Source organism: Hemibagrus wyckioides, linkage group LG13, assembly GCF_019097595.1.
Source record: "Hemibagrus wyckioides isolate EC202008001 linkage group LG13, SWU_Hwy_1.0, whole genome shotgun sequence".
Lineage (NCBI taxonomy): Eukaryota > Metazoa > Chordata > Actinopteri > Siluriformes > Bagridae > Hemibagrus > Hemibagrus wyckioides.
In genome coordinates, this window is record NC_080722.1 from 15,650,922 (window position 1) to 15,672,361 (window position 21,440).

The 21,440-nt window shown below is 37.3% G+C and overlaps 3 protein-coding genes across 4 annotated transcripts; 1 reads left to right on the plus strand and 2 right to left on the minus strand.

Annotated features, from left to right (window-relative positions):
• The first annotated feature begins 2,993 nt into the window (after nt 1–2,993).
• On the plus strand, nt 2,994–6,083 carry snf8 (SNF8 subunit of ESCRT-II). The gene is made up of 8 exons (XM_058406993.1): nt 2,994–3,344; nt 3,449–3,499; nt 3,584–3,722; nt 3,833–3,937; nt 4,076–4,148; nt 4,469–4,610; nt 4,696–4,770; nt 4,869–6,083. Exons 1-8 carry the CDS (start codon nt 3,291–3,293, stop codon nt 5,004–5,006), a joined length of 777 nt encoding a protein of 258 aa, XP_058262976.1. The 5' UTR covers nt 2,994–3,290; the 3' UTR covers nt 5,007–6,083.
• A 646-nt stretch (nt 6,084–6,729) lies between these two features.
• Nucleotides 6,730–12,072, minus strand: calcoco2 (calcium binding and coiled-coil domain 2). Of its 2 annotated transcripts, none has more exons than XM_058406991.1 (14): nt 11,920–12,072; nt 11,323–11,527; nt 9,801–9,894; nt 9,363–9,511; nt 9,102–9,227; nt 8,887–9,024; nt 8,687–8,802; nt 8,525–8,594; nt 8,267–8,422; nt 7,980–8,150; nt 7,773–7,868; nt 7,494–7,671; nt 7,358–7,380; nt 6,730–7,260 (listed from the first exon to the last, which is right to left on the minus strand). In XM_058406991.1, the coding sequence occupies exons 2-14, from the start codon at nt 11,497–11,499 to the stop codon at nt 7,099–7,101; spliced, it is 1,656 nt and encodes a 551-aa protein (XP_058262974.1). In that variant the 5' UTR covers nt 11,500–11,527; nt 11,920–12,072; the 3' UTR covers nt 6,730–7,098. The 2 variants fall into 2 exon arrangements, with proteins under 2 accessions (XP_058262974.1, XP_058262973.1); XM_058406990.1 differs by having other exon boundaries at nt 11,913–12,066.
• Nucleotides 12,073–12,701: 629 nt separating this feature from the next.
• stx4 (syntaxin 4) lies at nt 12,702–20,769 on the minus strand. Its single transcript, XM_058407072.1, has 11 exons — nt 20,600–20,769; nt 18,171–18,278; nt 17,751–17,850; nt 17,517–17,591; nt 17,364–17,434; nt 17,150–17,258; nt 15,850–15,923; nt 15,164–15,301; nt 14,493–14,603; nt 14,291–14,394; nt 12,702–13,532 (listed from the first exon to the last, which is right to left on the minus strand). The coding sequence occupies exons 1-10, from the start codon at nt 20,627–20,629 to the stop codon at nt 14,317–14,319; spliced, it is 894 nt and encodes a 297-aa protein (XP_058263055.1). The 5' UTR covers nt 20,630–20,769; the 3' UTR covers nt 12,702–13,532; nt 14,291–14,316.
• Between the last annotated feature and the right edge of the window lie 671 nt (nt 20,770–21,440).

Consider the following 21,440-nt stretch of genomic DNA (forward strand, 5'->3'; position numbering starts at 1 on the left):
AAAAATATGCATACACTGTATGCAGGAGATCAGAAACACCAAGCATATCACACCGGGTAACTGTAATTGTTTAAATTGTTTTATGTGTTTTGGATGAAGTGTTGGAACTGAAGAATTGCACACCATTAAAATAAAGATGCTCTGGCAAACATAACTAATTTATGAGCCAGATTTCAATCTTCATAAAAACACACTGTTCTTTAAACATCCTTTTCCTCATAAGCACAATATTATTTAAATCTTCCTTTTGGAATAGCAAAGGTAGCAAAAATAGCAAAAATAGCAAATAGTAAAAATTTATTTTACACCTTACAGCTATGTAAAGACAGACTAGCCCATCCTCCATAAAACATATTTCTTTTGCCTTACGTGATTAATTTGTTTTTATTTGTCTTGATTTTTTTATTGACTTTTTAAAAAAAGGTAAATAAAATAAATAAAACTCAATTTGTCCCTGATGTAGTGAACTAGCATGAGGATTTGATTTTGATAGAGACCCCAAACCACTTTTTTAAGTCACTTTGAATAAGAGTGTTAAGAGTGCTAAATGCTGTAAACATAATATAAAAGATATTAGATAAGCAATTAAACTTAACGGTAAAATAAAAGTGCTGCAATCCAGCTAAACAAATTCTATGATGTAAAGTCAAGCTGAGTGTAATATTAGTAAGTTTTCTTATACATATTCACACTAGTAGGATATGAACCTTTTCAAAATTAAAGAGATCATCATCAATACCACATTTTTTAAAATATAAATACTAGTAGAAATGCGGTGCAAAATCTATTCATGTTCACAGCTATAAATGAGGCCCATTGTCTATTTGCTAGTTTGACTGGAAAAATGTATTATCTTCAGTCATTAACCAAATATGTTCAATTTTTACGTCATGTGAACAGTTTAATGACCATTTCGCCTTTAAAAATGTTGAACTAAACGGAAATGTTCAACACAAAGTATATAGACTTCCATTAACAGTTCAGCTTTTTATGTGTATATAATCAGCAAACAGAGTAAAGATGAGAGAAAAAAGCTTAGCAATATTTACACTTTCATACTTCTCACATAATTAATTGCTTTAATGATGTGGAACTAAATTATTTTTCCAGAGATTAGAGCATGTAGAATATATAAAAGGCGACTGCAGTTCATTGTGAAGCACACAACTATTTTACTCCATCATTGCTACAGCTCCAGAGCTCCTTAAGGTAGGCCTTAACATATCTTCCTTCAGCACAAATATTGCAAACACCATTTGATTTTTCTAAAATAATCTTGAATTACAAATATGGCACTATTTGTCTTCATATGTAACCGCCTAATGTTGATATGAATGTCAGTCTTAGATAAAGATGAAGACAGAGCTGTTTGCACTGGTTTTCCTGTGCTTGGGTGGTATGCTGGCAATCGGCGCACGATCAGTTGATGACAGGCAAGACAAAGACAATCGTGTTTTTTGGGGAATTTTTTTAGATAAATTATTCCTGATAGAATATCACATTGATCTTTACAAACAATGACTTTGTTTATTTATGTCACAAATAGTTCAGTACATGATGAACAACTCTTGGTGCGTCGCTATGCTGAATCTACTCTTGCAAGTGATATCAGCAAAATAATGGACTCCTTGGTGCAGAAGAACTTTGTAAACTATCTGCTGAATCAGAGAGAGAAAAGGAGCAAGTATGTGTGGGGATTTTTATCATGCTATAGGTTTGTCATAGCATTACTCTAGAAGTGATTGAAATATTAAATTATGACATAATTTACTGTCGTTTTTAAAGGCCAAGTGTGATGGCTGAGGATTCAGAATTAAATTTCCCCAAAGATCTTCTAAGCAAGAAATTGGCTATGTGGCTTCAGAGCAAAGTTGATGGATCCGATTAAGTTTCTTCTGTCAAAAGAGTAAGTACAAATAATATTAGCACCAATTTTTTGGTGATAATTACCAACATTTTTTAATTCAATACATTAAAGTAAACCTTGTCTGTTCTATTTAACAGGAGTCGTTAGTGTTCAGTAGGACATGATGCTGACCTTCCAGTGGAAAGCAGACTGAATCCAGTTCAAATTCAATCAAACAAATTCCTCGTTACGTCTTTAAACATTACTAACTGAATCATGCATTAATGTATGGTTTTTACAATTCCAATTAAAACATATTTTGGAATCAAACCTACCAAATACTTGTATTGTTAACATGTTACTATTGATGTGACTGTTGATATGTTAGTAATGAGCTGTTTAGATGAAAAGCCAAATAAATCTAATCATCGTGCAACTCTCTGTCCAGCTGTGGCTTCTTTGGGAACTGTATTTTTTGACAGAGCAAAACAAACAAAAATATTCTGACTAATTAGATTGGAGTATTCAACCACTAAGATACACCGTAACATTATGAGCAGTGAGAGGTGAAGTGATTAACACTGAATATCTCCTCATGGCACCTGTTAGTAGGTGGGATATATTAGGCAGCAAGTGAACATTTTGTCCTCAAAGTTGTTGTGTTAGAAGCAGGAAAAATGGGCAAGCGTAAGGATTTGAGCAAGTTTGACAAGGACCAAGTTGTGATGGCTAGACGACTGGATCAGAGCATCTCCAAAACTGCAGCTTTTGTGGGGTGTTCCCGGTCTGCAGTGGACAGTATCTATCAAAAGTGGTCCAAGGAAGAAACAGTGGTGAACCGGCGACAGGGTCATGGCCGGATAAGGCTCACTGATGTACATGGTGAGTGAAGACTGGCCCGTGTGATCCGATCCAACAGACGAGCTACTGTTGCTGAAAATTGCTGAAGAAGTGAATGTTGCTTCTTATAGAAAGGTATAGGTGCATGACGGGCCAGGGCTGTTTTGGCAGCAGAAGGGGGACCAACACAATATTAAGCAGGTGGTCATAATGTTATGCCTGATAATAAGTACAAAATAAAGAAACTTTTCAGAGAGAAGAATCGTGACACAGAAAGCCAGTAGGTGGCGGTAGGAAGATGGTGGTTGTTTGGTTTCCGGGTTTAGTCTGAGAAGAAGAGTAATTCTTCTTCCTTTTTCGTCTACTTCCTTAAAGGAGTAATTAACAGAATATAAACATAACATAAAAACGTAGAGTAAGATACCTGAAGATGATCCGGTAAAGCTCTATTTAAGGAGAAAGTACATGGGTCCTACTTCTAATTCCAACTAGCTAGCTAAGAGAAGGACACACCTGCAGGCTGAGTCTGTTTATTCAGATATTTTGACATTAAAAGAGAAATAAACAGCGATCTGTAAATAATAGGTCCATAAAAATCCACAAGATGCACAGAAGAGGAGTTGGAGCAGGAGCTATCGCCAAGAAGAAACTTGCAGAAGTGAGATATAGGACTGATTTAAGCGATTTGTGGTCTCTTGGTGTTTACATGATGAAACTAAATCATTTGGCATTTATGTATTTTGGTATTTAATTTTATTTTAGGCCAAGTACAAAGAGAGAGGTACAGTCTTGGCTGAAGATCAGATTGCACAGGTGAGGATATAACAAATATAACAAATATGTGTCAGTATGCTATATTTGGAATCCCATTATGTGATCTTTCTTTCTCCTGTCTAGATGTCTAAACAGTTAGAAACCTTCAAAACACATTTGGAAGAGTTCGCCAGCAAACACAAGCAAGAGATCCGAAAAAGTTCCCAGTTCAGGGTGCAGTTTCAAGAAATGTGTGCTACAATAGGAGTGGATCCACTGGCATGTGAGTTATACAAATTATTTTCTCAATGCTGTAACAAACAAGAGGTAAAGTATATCTCGCAGTTCAATGTGCTGAATCTTTCTGTCCTTGTTTTTCGTCATGCAAAACAGCTGGTAAAGGGTTTTGGTCTGAGATGCTTGGAGTCGGAGATTTCTATTATGAGCTTGGTGTACAGATCATCGAAGTCTGTTTAGCTCTAAAGCACAGAAATGGCGGTGAGTTAAACCTGGATCTATTTGATTCGTATTCTCCTGAAAGAAGCGTCCATTAGGATTTTTTTTTTTTTATTGTTCTTTAATGAGAAATCGACAAAGAATGCAAGTGTTAAGTAACATGAGTTTGTCTTTTCAAAGGACTGATTACATTGGATGAACTCCATCAGCGTGTATTAAAGGGAAGAGGGAAGTTTGCTCAAGACGTGAGTCAGTGAGTAATTTTGCTTTGCTTCGTCATGCAACATGGCCATCTGTAACAGATCTGTGATTTCACTTCTATAAGACCTTGGATTTAACTAAAGAGTTAAAATGGCCCAACTTTGGACTCCAAGATTGGAGTCGCCCACCAGAGTTTATATCCAGTAACAAGGGATTAAACAAACTGCTGGTTATTTTCTAAAATACACTATATACGAATTGCATTTTGCTTGACATGTAGTTTAAATTTAGAGAATAGAGAATGGTATTTAATAGTTTTTGTTTTTTATTTCCTTACAAATTTCAACTGTGCTAACTCCTTGTTATCACCAGAGATGACCTAGTACGAGCCATCAAAAAGCTTAAGGCAATGGGAAATGGCTTTGGGATGATTCCTGTTGGAGGCTCTTATTTAGTCCAGTCAGTTCCAGCTGAGCTCAATATGGATCACACTGTCGTTCTGCAGCTGGCTGAGGTAATCAGTGTTGAAAACAATAATTTACAATACAAAATTGTGCTCATATTTGCTGATTTACACAAAAAAAATACTATTTTTGCAGAAAAAGGGTTATGTAACAGTAAGCGAGATCAAGGACAGCTTGAAGTGGGAGAAAGAACGGGCTTGCCATGTACTTGTAAGTATCCCGAGAACAGATATTCTGTTTTTATTTGGGTGAGAGAAGAGAGGCACATCCTGAAGGTACACTCTGTGTTTTTTTTGGTTTGTTTTCAGGACCACCTGCTGAAAGAAGGACTGGCGTGGTTAGATACTCAGGCTGCAGGAGAACCCCAATACTGGCTCCCAGCTCTCTTCTCAGAACTTTCTTCTCGTGACGTCACACCCGAGGAAGCAAATCAGATGACGCCATGACAAGAAAAATGTCTTGCTTTCGGTGGACGTAAAGCTTTTAACCAAGTCGAATACTGTCATTTGAAGAACTGAACTAATATTTCTTTCATACATGCATGTGAAAATATAGTTAGCCTAATAAAAACATTTATTTTCTGTAATACAGTAATTTTTTTTTTTATTCCAGGCCTCAAGCATATCCCCAGACAAATACACTCTTAACCTCACTACATACCTCCAGACAAGTAGCACTCATGTCTTAGCAGTAGGTAACTTTGTCTCACTATTTACACTGTGTCCATGCTCCAAGACAGGTTATTTAATTCATAATAGTACTGTAGGAAACTTAAATAACTTAATGAAAGTTCTGCAAGTGAACCTTATTGAATTAAAATGAATAACATGCTAATATTTCCTGCACTATTGCTTGATGAGTTTTTAAAATCATGATCTCTAGCCAGGTCCTAATTCTGCAGCTGGGATTTTCTGGGAACATTCTTTGATTTCTGCTTTTTGGTTTCACTGTGGAATATCTTTTTGTTTAAAAGTCCCTCCTTTATGAAATTACTGAAATTATGAACTCAGTTGATTTGCTAAAGATGTTCCGAGACATTTTTGTCCATGCAATCTTCATAGATTTTACAAATCTGTAGTTAATTGTGATATTAGAGACTCTAGGCAACTGATATCTATTTTCTGAACAATTTCAGTATTTTCATTTGTCACAGGTCTATGATGAATTGGAAAAGACTGAAACACAGTCAAATTATTACAGTCACTCTAAAATCACAGATTTAAGCGGAGATTTTCCACAGCTACAGGTAAAATCTAGAACACTAAATGGTTCTAGGCTGCATTTAACATTTAAGGTTCTGTATAGAACCCAACAACAGTGTTTGCCTAGAAGAGGTTTTAAGTAGAACCCTTACCCAAGGGTGTAGGAATACTGTTTCCCCTCGGTAACAATATTGTTCTGGGTCTGAAACCCTGTATAGATTTATATTATTTTGTGTGAACACTAAATGTAAATTTTTGGCTCCAAACTCTGTCTTCCGACTTAAAAGAGAACCAAATAAAACTTATTTGTTTGTACATTGATTGTAATGGTTAATGATAATGGTTTAATTTTAGAAATGTCAATGTGTTATATATTTATGTAAGTGAGTGGCTGAAGGGACCATCACAGGTTAAATAATGTAGATCAGTAAACCTGTATTTGTAAAGCAACAATTGGTAAATTTTTGAGTTGGTTTGAGTTTAATGCTGTGAAACCCAATTTTTGTTCCTGGGTAGTGAATGACATTTTCCAATTACTCTTGATGGAAAATGATTTTTTTTTTTTTTTTTTTTTAAATAGCCTATATTCTATCCAGAACATTCTACATAATCTAGAAAGTTCTTGAAAAATCTGAATTGCTCTAAAAACATGCCACAAAGTTCTAGAATATTCCAGAAAAAGAGACCTTGATTTTCTCCAAATATCTTGTTTTTTTCCCCCCAAGAACTTCCTCAAATTTCTGGATGATTCTAGAAAAATGGGTGGCTACCAGAAACATTCCAGAGAGTTCTACCTCATTTTTAAAGGTAGTTATAGTACAGTTTCATTGCAGTTCAAGAGGTTTTTTGGAAAGTATAATTTAGCTCTTTTTCACATGTTTAGAGAAATATGAGAATTTGAGAATCCCATTGCCCAGGGTTCAAACCCAAACTTTCATGGCTAAGATGCTTTTTTTCCTCTTTATTTGAGTTACAAAGAATGGGGAAATAACACTTATTTAAGAAAAAAGTAAAAATTTGTTACATAGTATAATCCAAGATCATGGTATGGCACAAATATGGCAAATAAAAACGCTCTGGATTTATTCAGTTTATATTTAAATGCAGTGCAAACTCTGTGTGCAACAATCACATCAAGTACATCCATTATCACTCTTTCAGTCCACTAGCAAAAAACCCTGCCCCAAACTATCCAAGAACCTGGGAGAAAGCCTCTTTTCTAAGAGTAATTTCTGTATTTTTATTCATATAGCTTATAGAGAAATGAGAAGTCAAAAGATAAATATTACAGTCAATTTTAAGTAGAAAGAACTGTTTCCAAGTATGGACACATTGTCTACTCCCCATGGCTGTAGACGTGGTCTTCAAACTCCTGCTGTTCACAGTTATCACATATGAGTGTGCAGAAAGGACAGACTTTGTGAGACAGCTCATGTGTCACCAGTTCATGTTCAGTGATATCAGGAAAGCTCTCACGGCAATGACGGCACACCATCACCTGTTTATAAAGCAGAGTTAGGACATTTTATTTTATGATTAAGAAATAATCTGAAAGTTTGTAAAATGTAGTATGTGCTTGGGTATATGTTCACTACCTTGTTTTCTGCATTAGCAAGATCTAAAAAATAAAAGAGGAAATACATCTTATTTACAATATATCTTATCTAATTGAGATGAATAATATTTTGTCAGCATGTCTAGATTTGATTTTTTTTAAAAGTAAGAACCCACCAAGAGTTCCAGTGATGTCCTCATAGAGATGGGTGTCTAACTGTGGTTGCTCCTGGGTGTTGATGGGAGATGCAGGTACTGGACTGAGAGGGTTTTGTTGCTGCTGATTGTTGCTCACATTTGCTCCTGAGGAGAACTCATACATCCTCTGTAACCTTTCGATGTCTTCTTTAAGTTTCTGGCAAACAGAGTGAAAAAAAAACTGTCAATACAGACTCACACTGTGCACACAAATACAGAGAGTACTGGTTTTTTTGATGTAACCAAACAGGAAATCACCTTGTTTTCCTCCAACAGCTTTATATTTTCTAATCGTGCTGCCTCTGCCATGCTAGCCTGTTCACTGCTTCTCCTACAAGCTTCTGCAATTTCCATCTGAAATGACAATACAGAGTTCAAGTAAAGGTATATGTTCAGAACATAACTGGCCTGTACACTGTAACACCTACATTGAGCCACTGATACTAAAGCAATATTAAAACACACCTCAATCTGACTTTCCTCAGCCCCAGTCTTTTTCTCAAGCTGCACCTTAAGTTCTTTCAACTCTAGCTCGGCTTTTTCTGCACGTTTGTTGGCCTCTGCGCTGTTCTGGACCTCTTTGCGCAGTGCCCCTCGGACTTCTCTGAGCTCATTGGTCAGAGTCAGCATCTGCATCTACATGAAAGAGAATTTTACAGGTTCCTTATAAGCTGAGATTTTTTTTGTAAATATCTGAAGTAATAATCAATACACTGATTAGATCATTTTAAAAACATTGATTTTTTCAAAACCTTTATGTCACTTTTGTCCTCCTCAGGAGGTTCTTGCTTGGGCACAGTTGCATTTATGGCCTTGTTCTCTTCCTTCAATCTCTCCAGGTCGCATTTTAATCCCTCAATTTCAGCATTCAACCTTTCATTGTCCTTTAGGGTATTTTGCATATCAACCTACATCATAAGAGCACGTAAAAGCAAGCAACAGGAAATAGTGCTATGTTAGTGTGTCTTCTGTATCAGTATTTCTGTTGAGTACACTTTACTTGTTCAAACCTGTTGAAGTTGAAACTGATCTTGTAATCTGCTATAGTCCTGTTCTGTCTTTTTGGCCATGGGTCTCAGCCTACAATGATATGGAGCAAAAAAAATACTTTCTAAAAGAGCTTTTAAAAATAATGTAACAGTTCATGGTCTTTACATGATGCCAAGACTCACTCTGAAATCACTGTATCCTTGTCCTTGAGCTGTTGTTGTAGCTCGGCTTTCTCCTGCTTCAGGATGGTAATCTTCCTGCATGCTCTCTCATACTTCTCATGAATAGAGGTCAGCGACTGCAAAAGAAGATGGCATGCTCTTGAAAGATTATCGATTTAAAATCGATATTTGTGATGTGTATAAAATCTATTTGCTGGCACCTCGTGTTCTGGTTTGTTTTCTGCCACAGAGTCAGAGAGAAAGGGCTGTTCTAAGGTATCCTGCTGCGGACTTTCAGGTTGCTCTTTCAGTGAGAACGTTTCACTTCTACTGCAAGACTTCATCTTGTCAATGTACATCTAAAGAATATGAAACTTTTAGTGGAAGCTTTGGGTTCAGTTGCGACATTGGTATGGACAGCGAGTGTAAAACCAACCCTGAGACGGTGGATCTCTTGCAGTCTTTCATCCAGCTCATTTTTTAAAATAGATTTCCCTTCTTTTAACTCTTCTATCTGAGTCAGCAAGACCTCTTTTTCCTTCTCCGTCTGTTCCACTTGCTCCTGTACCCACAATAATACACTATTCTTAATGATTGATTTAACACCTCGAGGAAATTAACATTATCTACATGTACATAAATTTATAAATACAGTACACAGAGCACTCAATAAAGAAGGTAGGTGTAACTTATGTACCTGTGTTGAGATCACTAAAAGGCTGCAGTCTACACTTATTTCTGCTGGGTTCTGGAAGGAGAATGGTGTGCTCGCTCCTCGTACCTGAGAATTGCTGTCCACGTAGCAGAACTGATAAAACTCACCATCATCTGTAGGGAGGTAGGATTCTGAAACAAAACACATTATTGATCACAATAGCCAAAGCATCTGAGTGTTCTAAAAATAACTTATTAGACTTCCACATGCTTACGTAATTATGTACTATTTTGTTGTGCCCCCCCCCTGCCAATAAAAGTACTAAGAGTATAGCTGATAGCAGGTTACTGGGCTGTTGCTGAAATACTTGAAATGCTACAAAGTGTTTAGATCCTTGAACAGGTCTAAAGGTCAAAGGATGACTGCTTGTATTTACGCTTATCACAGTTAAATCTCAATATGAAACCTCTGCCCACTTACTCTTAAAGACAATTTGCTGTTCAAATCCTTCATAGTCTGAACAAGGCTTCGTCCATTCATAACAGTAATATTTCACTGCTGACTCCCAGCCAACCTAGACACAGATAGTGTAGACAATGTTAATATTAGCCATTATGTTGTCTAACAACACTGCAATCCTACAAACAGGGGTGGAAAATAAATAATTGTAGCTTTTGTTAAAATACATTAGTATTATTTTACGTTATTTGTACTACATTGTTCATTTATTTATTTGAACATGCTTTCTAATCCTTACTTTTTGATTTAGGCCTTCTGCTCTTATCTGGCCAGTGACTGATCTATCAAATAGACTCCCCAAAGTTTTATTTACATTTCAGTTTATAGCATGCAATCAAGCTCATCTTATCAATTGATCTGCAGTGTCTGTCTTATGTTACACAATGCTATAACTATCCGTATTTGTCTGAACATGAATAAGCCCCAAGATGTGTGGAACTTGAGAATGACAGCCCTGGTCCTTCCTCAGTAACTTTCAAAATGCTGTAGAAAGCAAAGCGTTGAATAAATAACTAAACCTATTTTCATTGCTAATGCCACATTACACTAGGCAGGAGGTCAAATCCTATCTAATGCTAAATATTGGTTATTTACATGTTTATGTCATAAGTAAATAAAAGTGTTTTAGTCATGCATCGTCTGTCACTCAACAAACTAACAGAGCATGAATAATGTGTTCAGCTGAAACAGCAAAGATGCTTCCAGGAGTTATAAATAAGTATTAAAATTTTGGTTTTACAGGAAAACATGACATTACACTGATCAGGCATAACATTATGAGCACTGAGAGGTGACATGAATAACACTGATTATCTCCTCATCATGGCAGCTGTTAGTGGGTGGGATATATTAGGCAGCAAGCAAACATTTAGTCCTCAAAGTTGATGTGTTAGAAGCACGAAAAATGGGCAAGCATAAGGATTTGTGCAAGGTTGACAAAGGGCCAAATTGTGATGGCTAGACAACTGGATCAGAACATATCCAAACCTGCAGCTCTTGTGGGGTGTTCCGAGTCTGCAGTGGACAATATCTGTCAAAAGTATCCTTTAAGTCTTGTAAGTTGGCGAGGAGGGCCCATGGGGGATCCACTTCGCAACTTACAGGACTTGAAGGATCTTCTGCTAACATCTTGGTACCAGATACCACAGCACACCTTCAGGGATCTAGTGGAGTCCATGCCTCGATGGGTCAGGGCTGTTTTGGAAGCAAAAGGGGGACTAACACAATATTAGGCAGGTGGTCCTAGTGTTATGCCTGATCGATGTACAATACATTTCAGCTAAAAACATTTACTTTTTAATAATTGAATAGGTTTTGGCTTCCTTTTAATTAAGTAATTTCTTAACACATTACCTATACATTCATTTAAGTATCATTTTTCTGTCTTTTGCACCCCTAATGAAAGTTTAATATATAGCTCAGACTGAGAACATAAACAAATCTTTCTTTTAAAGGCATGAAGAAACTACAAACTTATTTCCACCTTGTAGATGCCTATCCAGTCTTTGGAGTTGGGGATCAGGCCTCCTGTCACCTTGTAACAGCAGATCACATCGGTGTTGAGTGGATAGGACGGAGGCACATCAATAAACACAACCTGAGAGTATGTGGAGGACTCCAGGTCCACTTTCACCCCGTGCTCCTCTAAGCTCTCGGTCATTTTCAGGATGGAGGTGAAACTGAATGACCTGTCACGAGGCATACATTACATCTATTTACCATGTATATAAAATGTGATTTTAGTAAACAAAAATCAGATAAGCTTAAAGACTTGAAGTTTCACTTTCGCTTATCATGACACGGAAACTCAATAAGAAACAAATAATTCAAGCAAAAAAAGCTGTCCTGAACACTTTATTAATTACTCGTCATCTTAAAATAGACTATTTTAAATAAGCCTATTAGGATTTTAGTTAACTTTCAGAGTATTTAAACATGACTTTGGCACGTAGTAGCCAAAGCCCAAAATAACAAAGAGTCAAATCTCCCCCCCAAAAAAAGTGTTACTACGATTAGCAGTGAATTATTTTGTTTGTTGACAGAATTAGAAAAATAAACTTCTATAAATAATACCTGTTACCTGATCCGTGTGGCGCCGCAGCTCCGGGCTTCCTGACTCGGGGTGTTGCGTTACTGAACGATTCACTGATTTCAAACGAATCTTTTAAGTGAACGAATCATTCTCATTCACTTCTGTACTGAATCATATTTCTCCAGTGGAAAACACAGGAGTGATTCGGCAGCTTGTTCCCGACTGCAGTAGGGTGTGGGCTGTGAAGGAGCAGGTCGCTATAGTTTTTAGTCTTGAGTTGAGCTGAAAGAACTAGTTTGTGAACAATAACGACTAGTAATTGTCGTTGAACGAACTGAACCGTACGAGAATATGCTGATTCACTGTTATCGATCAGAAAAAGGGGCGGAAGTGAGTTTGGAAAATGTTTAGCCCCAAGACAAACTTTTGTTTTGTGTTTACTCACGTCATAGTAGAATTATTCATCTTTACATTATTGTACCATAAATTCTCTTGTGAATTGGAAATGCCAATGTGAATAAATCATAATACCCAAACTTTTCACTTGAAATAATAATTTATCTTAATATCTAAAAAGGCGCGGCGTAATGATATTTACGGAGTCACTGAACGAATCTTTTCGGTGAACAGAATCAAAAGAGTCGACTCATTTGGATGAATCGAAATGACATCCATTCGGTGTTTAGGTATGTGCGTGTTTTTGTTTGTGTTCATCAGCCGTGCATTGTGGGAAATAGAGTCCTAAAATTTAACACAGTACAACCTTAAAAAAACAAAAACCCAAGTTTCATTAAACACCATTAGAATAAGTCAGAGAATAGTTTAGTATACGATACATTTTATTTCAAAACAACAGTTCTGTATTAAAATTACAGGAAGCTCAGTACAAAATGACAGCACATCATGCACCAAAATATTGCAGTAATTCTGTCTGATATTACCTGCCAATAAATTCATACAGATAGAAGTTAAATAGGTAAGGCACTAAAAAGTTACTTTTGACTGTACATATCGGATGCTTCGAAAGCAGATCTACATCTATTTGAGACAATGTCCAAATGTCCAAATAAATAACTCGCAGCACATTTTTAGTGTGTTACTTGATTAATTCATGAACAATTAGGGTGTAGGGTACAGCTCACACCACAGAACTACATCTAAAGTTGTGATTAGCTAAAAGAAACATTTTATAACACGAAATGATGGTAATTATAATATCAGAAGCAGATACTGTAAAAATAAAAGCAAAAACGGTTTAGTTTGTGTATGTACAGATGAGCTTGAAAAATGTCTTCGCTTTACACAGAATCATAAATGAACACAATAAAATATTTAACAGAAAGATAAAAACAAAGCTCAAATATCTTACAGAGATTCAGATTCTTCTGTATGCTTATATATTAAAAATCTGTTATCGTTTTGGCTTTCCTGAGAACAGTTATTTCTAGGTCAGTGTTGTTTCAAAATGACAAAATTTGTTTTGTAGTTGTGATCCTTATTTAGGATATTGCAGCACAGCTTCGAAATCAATGTTTATCTCTGGGTCAAAAGGCCATTAATCATTAACTTGAAAGAGCTGAAGAGACTGTGGTTAAATGAAGTCATTACTGAAAACAATTTGCTTGAAATGCAAAGCAAAGGAGACCAGCAGAAGGAGGACACTGTGGGGGAAAAGGGATAATAAAATTAATTATTAACAACAATAATATTTGAGAATTCTTCACTGCATAACACTCAAGCAGAAACGTCAGAAAAATTCATGAAAAATGAGAGATCTTGCACTGATTAACAGTTAAACAGTGTTCTCCACTACCATCGCTTAAGGCAATATGGTTTTAGGGAATATGTTTTAGAACAGCAGTCGTTCATCATTCTGACTCTGGGTGGCCTGAAATCGTATTAAGACATCTTTTTTCCCCTTTTCGTCACCCGAATGTACACTATATGGCTGGACATTATAAGGACATCTGACCATCTGACCCATCTGTGCTCAGTGAACATGCCATTCCAGACCAATGGGCATTAATACGGAGTAGTCCCCCTTTTGCTGCAATAACATCCTTTATTTTTCCAGGACAGTTTTCCACTAGGTCTTGGATCCAGAGATAGATTCTCAAATCTCTGTTCAAACCATAAAAAAATGACTGCATCAAGGATTTTAAGATTTTGTAAGCCACTGTATAGATCCATGATACATTTCACAACAATAGAGAAATGTGTTTGTCCAATAAAACATGTATAAATAATATTTTTAATGCTAAAAAACCCCCCGAATATACTACAATGCAACAGATAAAGCCATTTCACATATATGGCAATCAAGCTAAATTAGGAGATCTGTGAGTCGCTGTATGTATTATTGCAAAAATGTGTATTAAAGTTTTATTTAATGATAGCTTGCTTTATGTGGTGTACAAACCTGCTTTTAATAGTAATGGACTTTTCTCAGCTGAAGGTAAAACCCAGGGTAATGACTAGTATCAAAACTAAAATTGCAATGCACACTGCAATCCAGATTTTTTTCTGAAGAAAGAACAAAAACAAAAATCAATCACAATGATTTTTAAATATTGAGATCATTTTAAATGTACTTTAGCATCAATTTTGGTTTTATTACTAACCTTTCTGGCCTTATTTTGAGAGACAACAGCTGCCGCTGTGTCTTGAACAGCCTTCTCAACATAGTTAGAAGAATTATTTATGTTGTTCTCTATACTATTAACCATTTCCCCCTGAAAGAAAACATTTATCTGACATGAATACACAGGCACTCATCTGGACAACAATGCCCCCCTTTTGGCATATAGATCTTTTTAAAACAGTTTACCATCGCAACCATTATCTCTGCCAACAGGAAGTCAGCCATTTTATACTGTATTGTGTAAAGACTCCACCAAATGGCAACAGGGAGTTACAGGCTATAAACCAAACATTTTAATACTTCCCCAGAGCAGTTTTAAGCCAAATTTAGTCAAAATGATGTGACAATGTCCCTGACACCATACTGAAAACAGAATACGGAAATTTACAACAACATTGCCATGGCAATGCAATAAATTAATGCGATCAGGCTCAAGTAGGAAGTGTGGCATAATTCCACTGTACATCATGCATTATGGCACAAACCTTATGTGCATATTAAATGATAGGTAGAGGATCACATACATATTCCATTAATAAGGCCTGGGGGCTCAAGAACGTTTCCCCCATTGGTGCTCAACAAACAGAAGTTCCTGCAATCAAGTTCCTGAAGCTAATTTTTTCCCCTCATTTTGCTTTTTGTCAAACTCACCTGTGCCTCCACTTCCATGGCAAGATACTGAAACATGTCGTGAAGGTCTCTGATGCTTTTCTCCAGTTTGAGAATCTCATCATGCCGAGACTCAATCTCATTTAGTGCCTGCTTTGTGGCTTGTGCATCTGTCAAGATCTGTATAAAATGGCAGTACTTTAGTGTAAGCACAAACACATATGGCACATAATTCCTCCACAACATGATCAATTATCAGGTCCATTTTGCAGGGAGGGGGACGCTAGACAAAATGGTTCATGCTTTTTTGACATGCGACACATGATAACAGACAAAAGATCTACTTTCACTAATGTGATGGCTGCATATGAGGACGACAATTATATCTACTGTAACTAATCACAATCAATTCTATAATATGAGAGGCTTCAAAAGCAGTGTCAAGTGTCGTTCATTACGCAAATGATCTTACCAAATCCACTCTGACTCCTCAGAAAGCACGAAAGAGCACTTGGATAAAAACATGTGATATAAAACATGTAACGGATTGAAGAACTGGAAAGAATTGATCACTTAATTTATATTCTGAAAGCCCTCACCAGTCAGCCTTTACAGATCGATTCACACATATAGTCATTATAACATTGTGGAAGAAACCCGAATGTCAAAATCAGATCAACAATACAATCCTCAGCTAATTGAAACAGAAAAATGCTAATATAACTCACATTTTGTGTGAACACATCCGTCTGTCCGCTCTCAAGCATCAACTCCAGCTGATCATCAGTCACATTATTGCCAGCTGTAATGGAAAGAGGAAGCACATCAAAGACTCAGCTATTACTTAACCGATACTCGCTCATTATGACATTTTCTTTTCTATAAAAGGATACTAAACAACCAACGACACATTATAATAAAACTAAAGTTATGGTGCTCAACAAAATTTCATTTCTCTCTGAGCCACTTTTCTGAGCTGATATGCCTTACCAAAAACCTATGACATGTTGTGTATGACATATGGAAAAATGTATCTATTTTGCGTAATACTGAACCGGAAATGAGCTGATAACTTTGACATTTACCTCATTGTTCTCAAGACTGCTGTGGGCTTACCAGATCAGAAAACATACACACTTTATTAGAACACCTGTACACCTCCTTTACGTAATGATATGTACACAACCGTCTCCAGAGTTTACATAGAAAGGTGCAATAAAGAAATAAAATACAATGAGCAGCAAGTGTGCAGATAAAATGCCTTACTGATGGGAAAGGCCAACTGACAGAAATGCCACTAAACTTGGTTAACCAGAATGCACATGTACAACCTTGACGCAGACAGAAGACAACAACAAAAGACTTCTGTCTTCACTTCTGTCAGCTGAGAAGAGAAACCTGAGGCTGAAAAACTGGAAAATATAAAACTGGTGTGATGAATCTTGAGGCACACAGATAGTAGGATCAGAATGTGCCGCCAATGACATGAATGCATGGATCCAACCTGACTTCTGTCAAAAGCTCAGGCTGGTAGCGGTGGTATTATGGTATGGGGAATGTTTTCTTGGCACACTTTGGGCTAGATAATACCAATTGCGTATTATTGCTACCATGTACAGCCCCTTTTTTGGCTGCAATTTTCCCATGTTCTAATTGACACTTCCAGCATGATAATGCACCATGTCTCAAAAGTCATCTCAAGCTGGTTTCATGAACATGAGTTCAGTATTATTCATTGGCCTTCCTCATCACTGCATCTGAATTTAACAAACACCACTCTAGATGTGGTAAAACGTCTCGTGGAATCAAACGTCTCTTGTGATTTCATTCCTAAAAAACTTTACCAATGCATCAAGACCTGTTTTTATTGCTTCTAATCATTTCTAATAATTGTCTGATACAAAGTCAATGCAAGATGTTGGAACAATTTCAAATGTAAAACCCAAATCTACATACACAAAAAACACTGCTTGTGTCTATTATTCCTCAAGCATGTTTCTTAATGGAAGGCTAGAAGAGGATACTCACTGATTTTGAGTTGCCTTTGTATCCTCTCTACATTTCTATCTCTGTACTGGGCCTGAATTGTGTTACAGTAACTCATCGACTCAATAAAGTCTCGTGACAGGACAGCATGCTAAAGAGGGGGAAAAAACAGAGGGAAAACAAAAACATCCAAAAACAATTCAATAAGAACTGTCAAAAAGGTGAAATTAAGTACAAGATATTCATGATGACAAACCTGTGTTCTTTGCATTCTTAAGTTTATTGGAACATATTTCCCATCGTCGTCAGTTTTCTTGGGTTCAATATCTGTAACAGTGTCAGATCATTTAATTATTCATTTGGAATTTATACATGCAGAACGTCTCCTATGATAAATCATTGTTCTTACTCTTCAGTTTTTTCTGGATTTGGGTAGCTAATACTTTGATTTCATCTCTTATAGTCTGAAGTTCCTTTTTCATACCTGGAAAAAAAGGGTTAACATTACAAAAATAGAATAAAAATGCAATCATTTTATAACAATCATCTAACATGGTACAGAATACAGGATTTGTGTTAGTTACAGTGTTGAAAAGAAAAACATAATTTACAAAAAACAGCCAAATATGACTGAGGTACTAACTGTCCTCTGGAAGTGCTACACCCAAAACAGTTTTTTGTTTGTTCTCCAGTTCAGATACTTTCTTCTTAAGAGTTTCAAGCCCCTCTCGAATCTCATGGACCTACAGGAAAAATTAAAAAAAATGAAAACCTGAATATGGGCTTCAAAAAGAAAATGATTAAGAAAACATCATTGTAAGTAAACAGCTCTTTACTACATAAATTAAAATGATTATAATTAACATGATCATAAATGAATTTGTTTAATCATAAAGGAATTTCTGTTAACTTAATTGTGTTTTTGATACAGTGTACAAATAAACTGATCATTACTGTTGTGATAAATAAAAGGGGGTGCAGTACAAGAGCATTAACCCTGCCACAGTCACAATAACATGATTTAGTGATTATAATGAGCTTTTAAATAAAATAAGACCTTTACCTTCCGAAAGAAAGCTTCATTTTCTCTGTCCTCCTTCACTGAGTTCGCTGAGCCTGGTTTGATCATGAGCGCTGTGCCTTCGTCATGTTCATCCGAGCCATCTGCAGGCTGGAGTCGACAGAGGAAACAAAGTTTATCAACTGTATGCACTCATATTCACTGACGGCAAGGAAAAGGAAGGGAAGGGAAAGAAAATTTATTTTTAGCTGCTGAGTGGACACTAACAGATGAAATTCAAATGTATACATTTTCTATCAAGACATGCGCACACACACACATTATTTTATTTAGCTGAAATGTATTGTACACCGGTCAGGCATAAGATTATGACCACCCGCCTAATTTTGTGTTGGTCCCCCTTTTGCTGCTAAAACAGCCCTGACCCAACGAAGCATGTACTCCACTAGATCCCTAAAGGTGTGCTGTGGTATCTGGCACCATCATCCTTTAAGTCCTCTAAGTTGCGAGGTGGGGCCTCCATGGATCGTACTTGTTTGTCCAGCACATCCCAAAGATGCTAGATTGGATTGAGATCTGGGGAATTTGGAGGCCAAGTCAAAACATAAAAAACTTGGTTTTTTTGCTCATCAAACCATTGCTGAACCATTTTTGCTTTGTGGCACAGCACATTATCCTGCTGAAAGAGGCCACAGCCATTAGGGAATACCGTTTCCAAGAAAGAGAGTGTACATGGTCTGCAACAATGCTTAGGTAGGCGGTACGTGTCAAAGTAACATCCCCTGGTAAGCGATGCACACGCACGCGGTCATCCACTGATCCATAGATATACACTGACAGAAGAAATGAATAACACAGATTTTCTTGTTACAATGGATATCTTAGACAGTAGTCAGTTCTTAAAAGATGACATGCTGTAAAAAGGAAAAATAGCCAAGCATAACAATCTGAGCGACTTTAAGAGACAAATCGTGACAACTCGGCTAGACAACTCTCCAAAACAGCAGGTCTTATAGGGTGTGCCTGTAGTTACCTCCTACCAAAAATGGTCCTAGGAAAGACAAGATCACTCAAAGTTTACTGATGTGCAGGGGAAGCGAAGGCTAGCCCACGTGGTCCAATCTCACAGAAGCGCTACTATGTCACGAGTTTCTGAAAACATTAATGCTAGCTATGATAGAAAACTGTCAGAACACACAGTGCATCGCAGCTAGCTGCAGACCAGTCAGAATGCCAATGCTGACCTCAGGCCACTAGAAAATGCCTACAATGGGCACATGAGTATCAGAACTGGACCATGGAACAAGTGAAGTAGTATGTATGAAGTATGTGTAGGGCCGGATACATGTGTGCTGTATACCTGGTGAACAGATGGTACCAAGATGCAGAGGCAGTGTGATGTGATGCACTGGGCAGTGTTATGCAGGGAAACCTATGGTCTTGGCATTTATGTAGATTTTACTCTGACACATACCACATTGTTTCAGACCAACTATACCCCTTCATGGCAACACTGTACCCTAATATGGACAATGTGCTCTGCCACACTGCAAAAAAGTGTTCAGGAATGGTTTCAAGAACATGACAAAGTTTTTCAAGTTTTTTTGACCTTGCCTCCAGAATCTCCAGATCTTAATACGATTGAGTGTCTGTGGGATGTGCTGCGCAAACAAGTCACATCCATGGAGGCCCAAATTACAACACACAGGACTTAATGGATCTACTGCTAATGTCTTGGTGCCAGAAACCACAGTACAACCTTCAGAGTCTTGTGGGATCATGCCTCAGTGGCACAAAGAGAAACTACCCAACATTTGGCAGGTGGTTTTAAAGTTATGGCTGATCCGTGTGTGTGTGTGTATGTAAACATATATGTTATGTGGACAACAAAACAGAGGCTTGCAGAGTCTACAAGAGGTGCTTTCGGTATATTATGAAAGAAATACTACAGTTTCCGGACTACCAATGATTACCAGTAGAAGAATAAGAAGAAGTAAAACTATTAACAACTTTGTGCTCACAGAAATCAACACAAGTCGCTAGCACATAAAACAACACGAAAGTTCAGGTCTGACCCATGCTTAAATCCCCCAACTGAATGACAAACTTGTTAAGAAAAATAAACTTAGAAGGAAGTCACTTTGGGTAATTTACCTGTGAACTAAGACGCAACTCTGCATGTGCTAACAGCTACATGTAGCAATAGCTATATAGGGAAGACAGCTAGCGGTCAACTACACTGGGTCTGTTTATCCCACTGAATTATCCTGCAACTCCTGAATATTCTACTAGATACATACCTACATAGCTACTTCACGGAAAAAGAGTAATGTAGTACATCACTTTTTTTTAAATGTTCAATTAAGTGATATTGATACTTGTCATAAACATGCCAAGCTAAGATGCGACTAGCTTGATGTCGCTTTGCTAACTATGTGAGTGAAATATCTCCGGTCAATACAATAACTTACATTTCCCAGTTCTTTGGTTCGGTCGCGCATTTTTTGCTTCGTTTATAAACGCTTTCTGTAGTGCGAGTTACTTCATCCACGTTACAAAACTGTGTGACAGTGAGAGGAGAAAAAGGGAGTTTCCATTCAAAGTGGTTCCGAGTTTCTTTGCTTCTTCTGCGAGAGTCGAACTGCAGCATGTATAACAGCACACTACCACCTACAGCCTGCTGCAGTGTGTGCCGGAGTACTTCAAGTAGCCTTAACACACACTTACTGTCCCATTTTATATAGTACAGCTTTCCAGCTGCACTTTCATGCATGTAGCACGATGGGAGATGCGTAAAATAATGGAAATTCAGGTCAAAAATCTAATGTAAGAAGCTTTTATTGTCTTTTCAACTATATACACTGATCAGGCATAACATTATGACCACCTGCCTAATATTGGGTTGGTCCCCCTTTTGCTACCAGAACAAGCCTGACCCGTCATGCACTGTGTATTCTGACTACTATCAGAACCAGCATTAACTTCTTTAGCAATTTGAGCAACAGTAACTCGTCTGTTGGATCGGACCACACTGGCCAGCCTTCGCTCCCCATGTGCATCAATGAGCCTTGGCTGCCAGTTCACCACTGTTCCTTCCTTGGACCCCTTTTGATAGATACTGACCACTGCAGACACCCTACAAGAGCTGCAGTTTTGAAGATGCCCTGATCCAGTCGTCTAACCATCACAGTTTGGCCCTTGTCAAACTCGCTCAAATCCTTACACTTGCCCATTCTTCCTGCTTCTAACACATCAACTTTGAGGACAAAATGTTCACTTGCTGCCTAATATATCCCACCCACTAACAGGTAC

Bases quoted from the DNA above. Each gene is read 5' to 3' on its own strand.
- calcoco2 (XM_058406991.1), bottom strand. From the start codon at position 11,499: ATGACCGAGAGCTTAGAGGAGCACGGGGTGAAAGTGGACCTGGAGTCC. The intron at 8,803-8,886 runs GTGCCAGCAAAT...CTTCTTTTGCAG, and splicing joins AAAACAAACCAGAACACGAG to TCGCTGACCTCTATTCATGA. The intron at 7,381-7,493 runs GTGGGTTCTTAC...TTTATTTTTTAG, and splicing joins GGACATCACTGGAACTCTTG to ATCTTGCTAATGCAGAAAAC.
- stx4 (XM_058407072.1), bottom strand. From the start codon at position 20,629: ATGCGCGACCGAACCAAAGAACTGGGAAAT. The intron at 18,279-20,599 runs GTAAGTTATTGT...TGTCGACTCCAG, and splicing joins GAACCAAAGAACTGGGAAAT to CCTGCAGATGGCTCGGATGA. The intron at 17,435-17,516 runs GTAAGAACAATG...ACACTGTTACAG, and splicing joins AATCCAGAAAAAACTGAAGA to ATATTGAACCCAAGAAAACT.
- snf8 (XM_058406993.1), top strand. From the start codon at position 3,291: ATGCACAGAAGAGGAGTTGGAGCAGGAGCTATCGCCAAGAAGAAACTT. The intron at 4,149-4,468 runs GTGAGTAATTTT...TGTTATCACCAG, and splicing joins TTTGCTCAAGACGTGAGTCA to AGATGACCTAGTACGAGCCA. The intron at 4,611-4,695 runs GTAATCAGTGTT...CTATTTTTGCAG, and splicing joins TCGTTCTGCAGCTGGCTGAG to AAAAAGGGTTATGTAACAGT.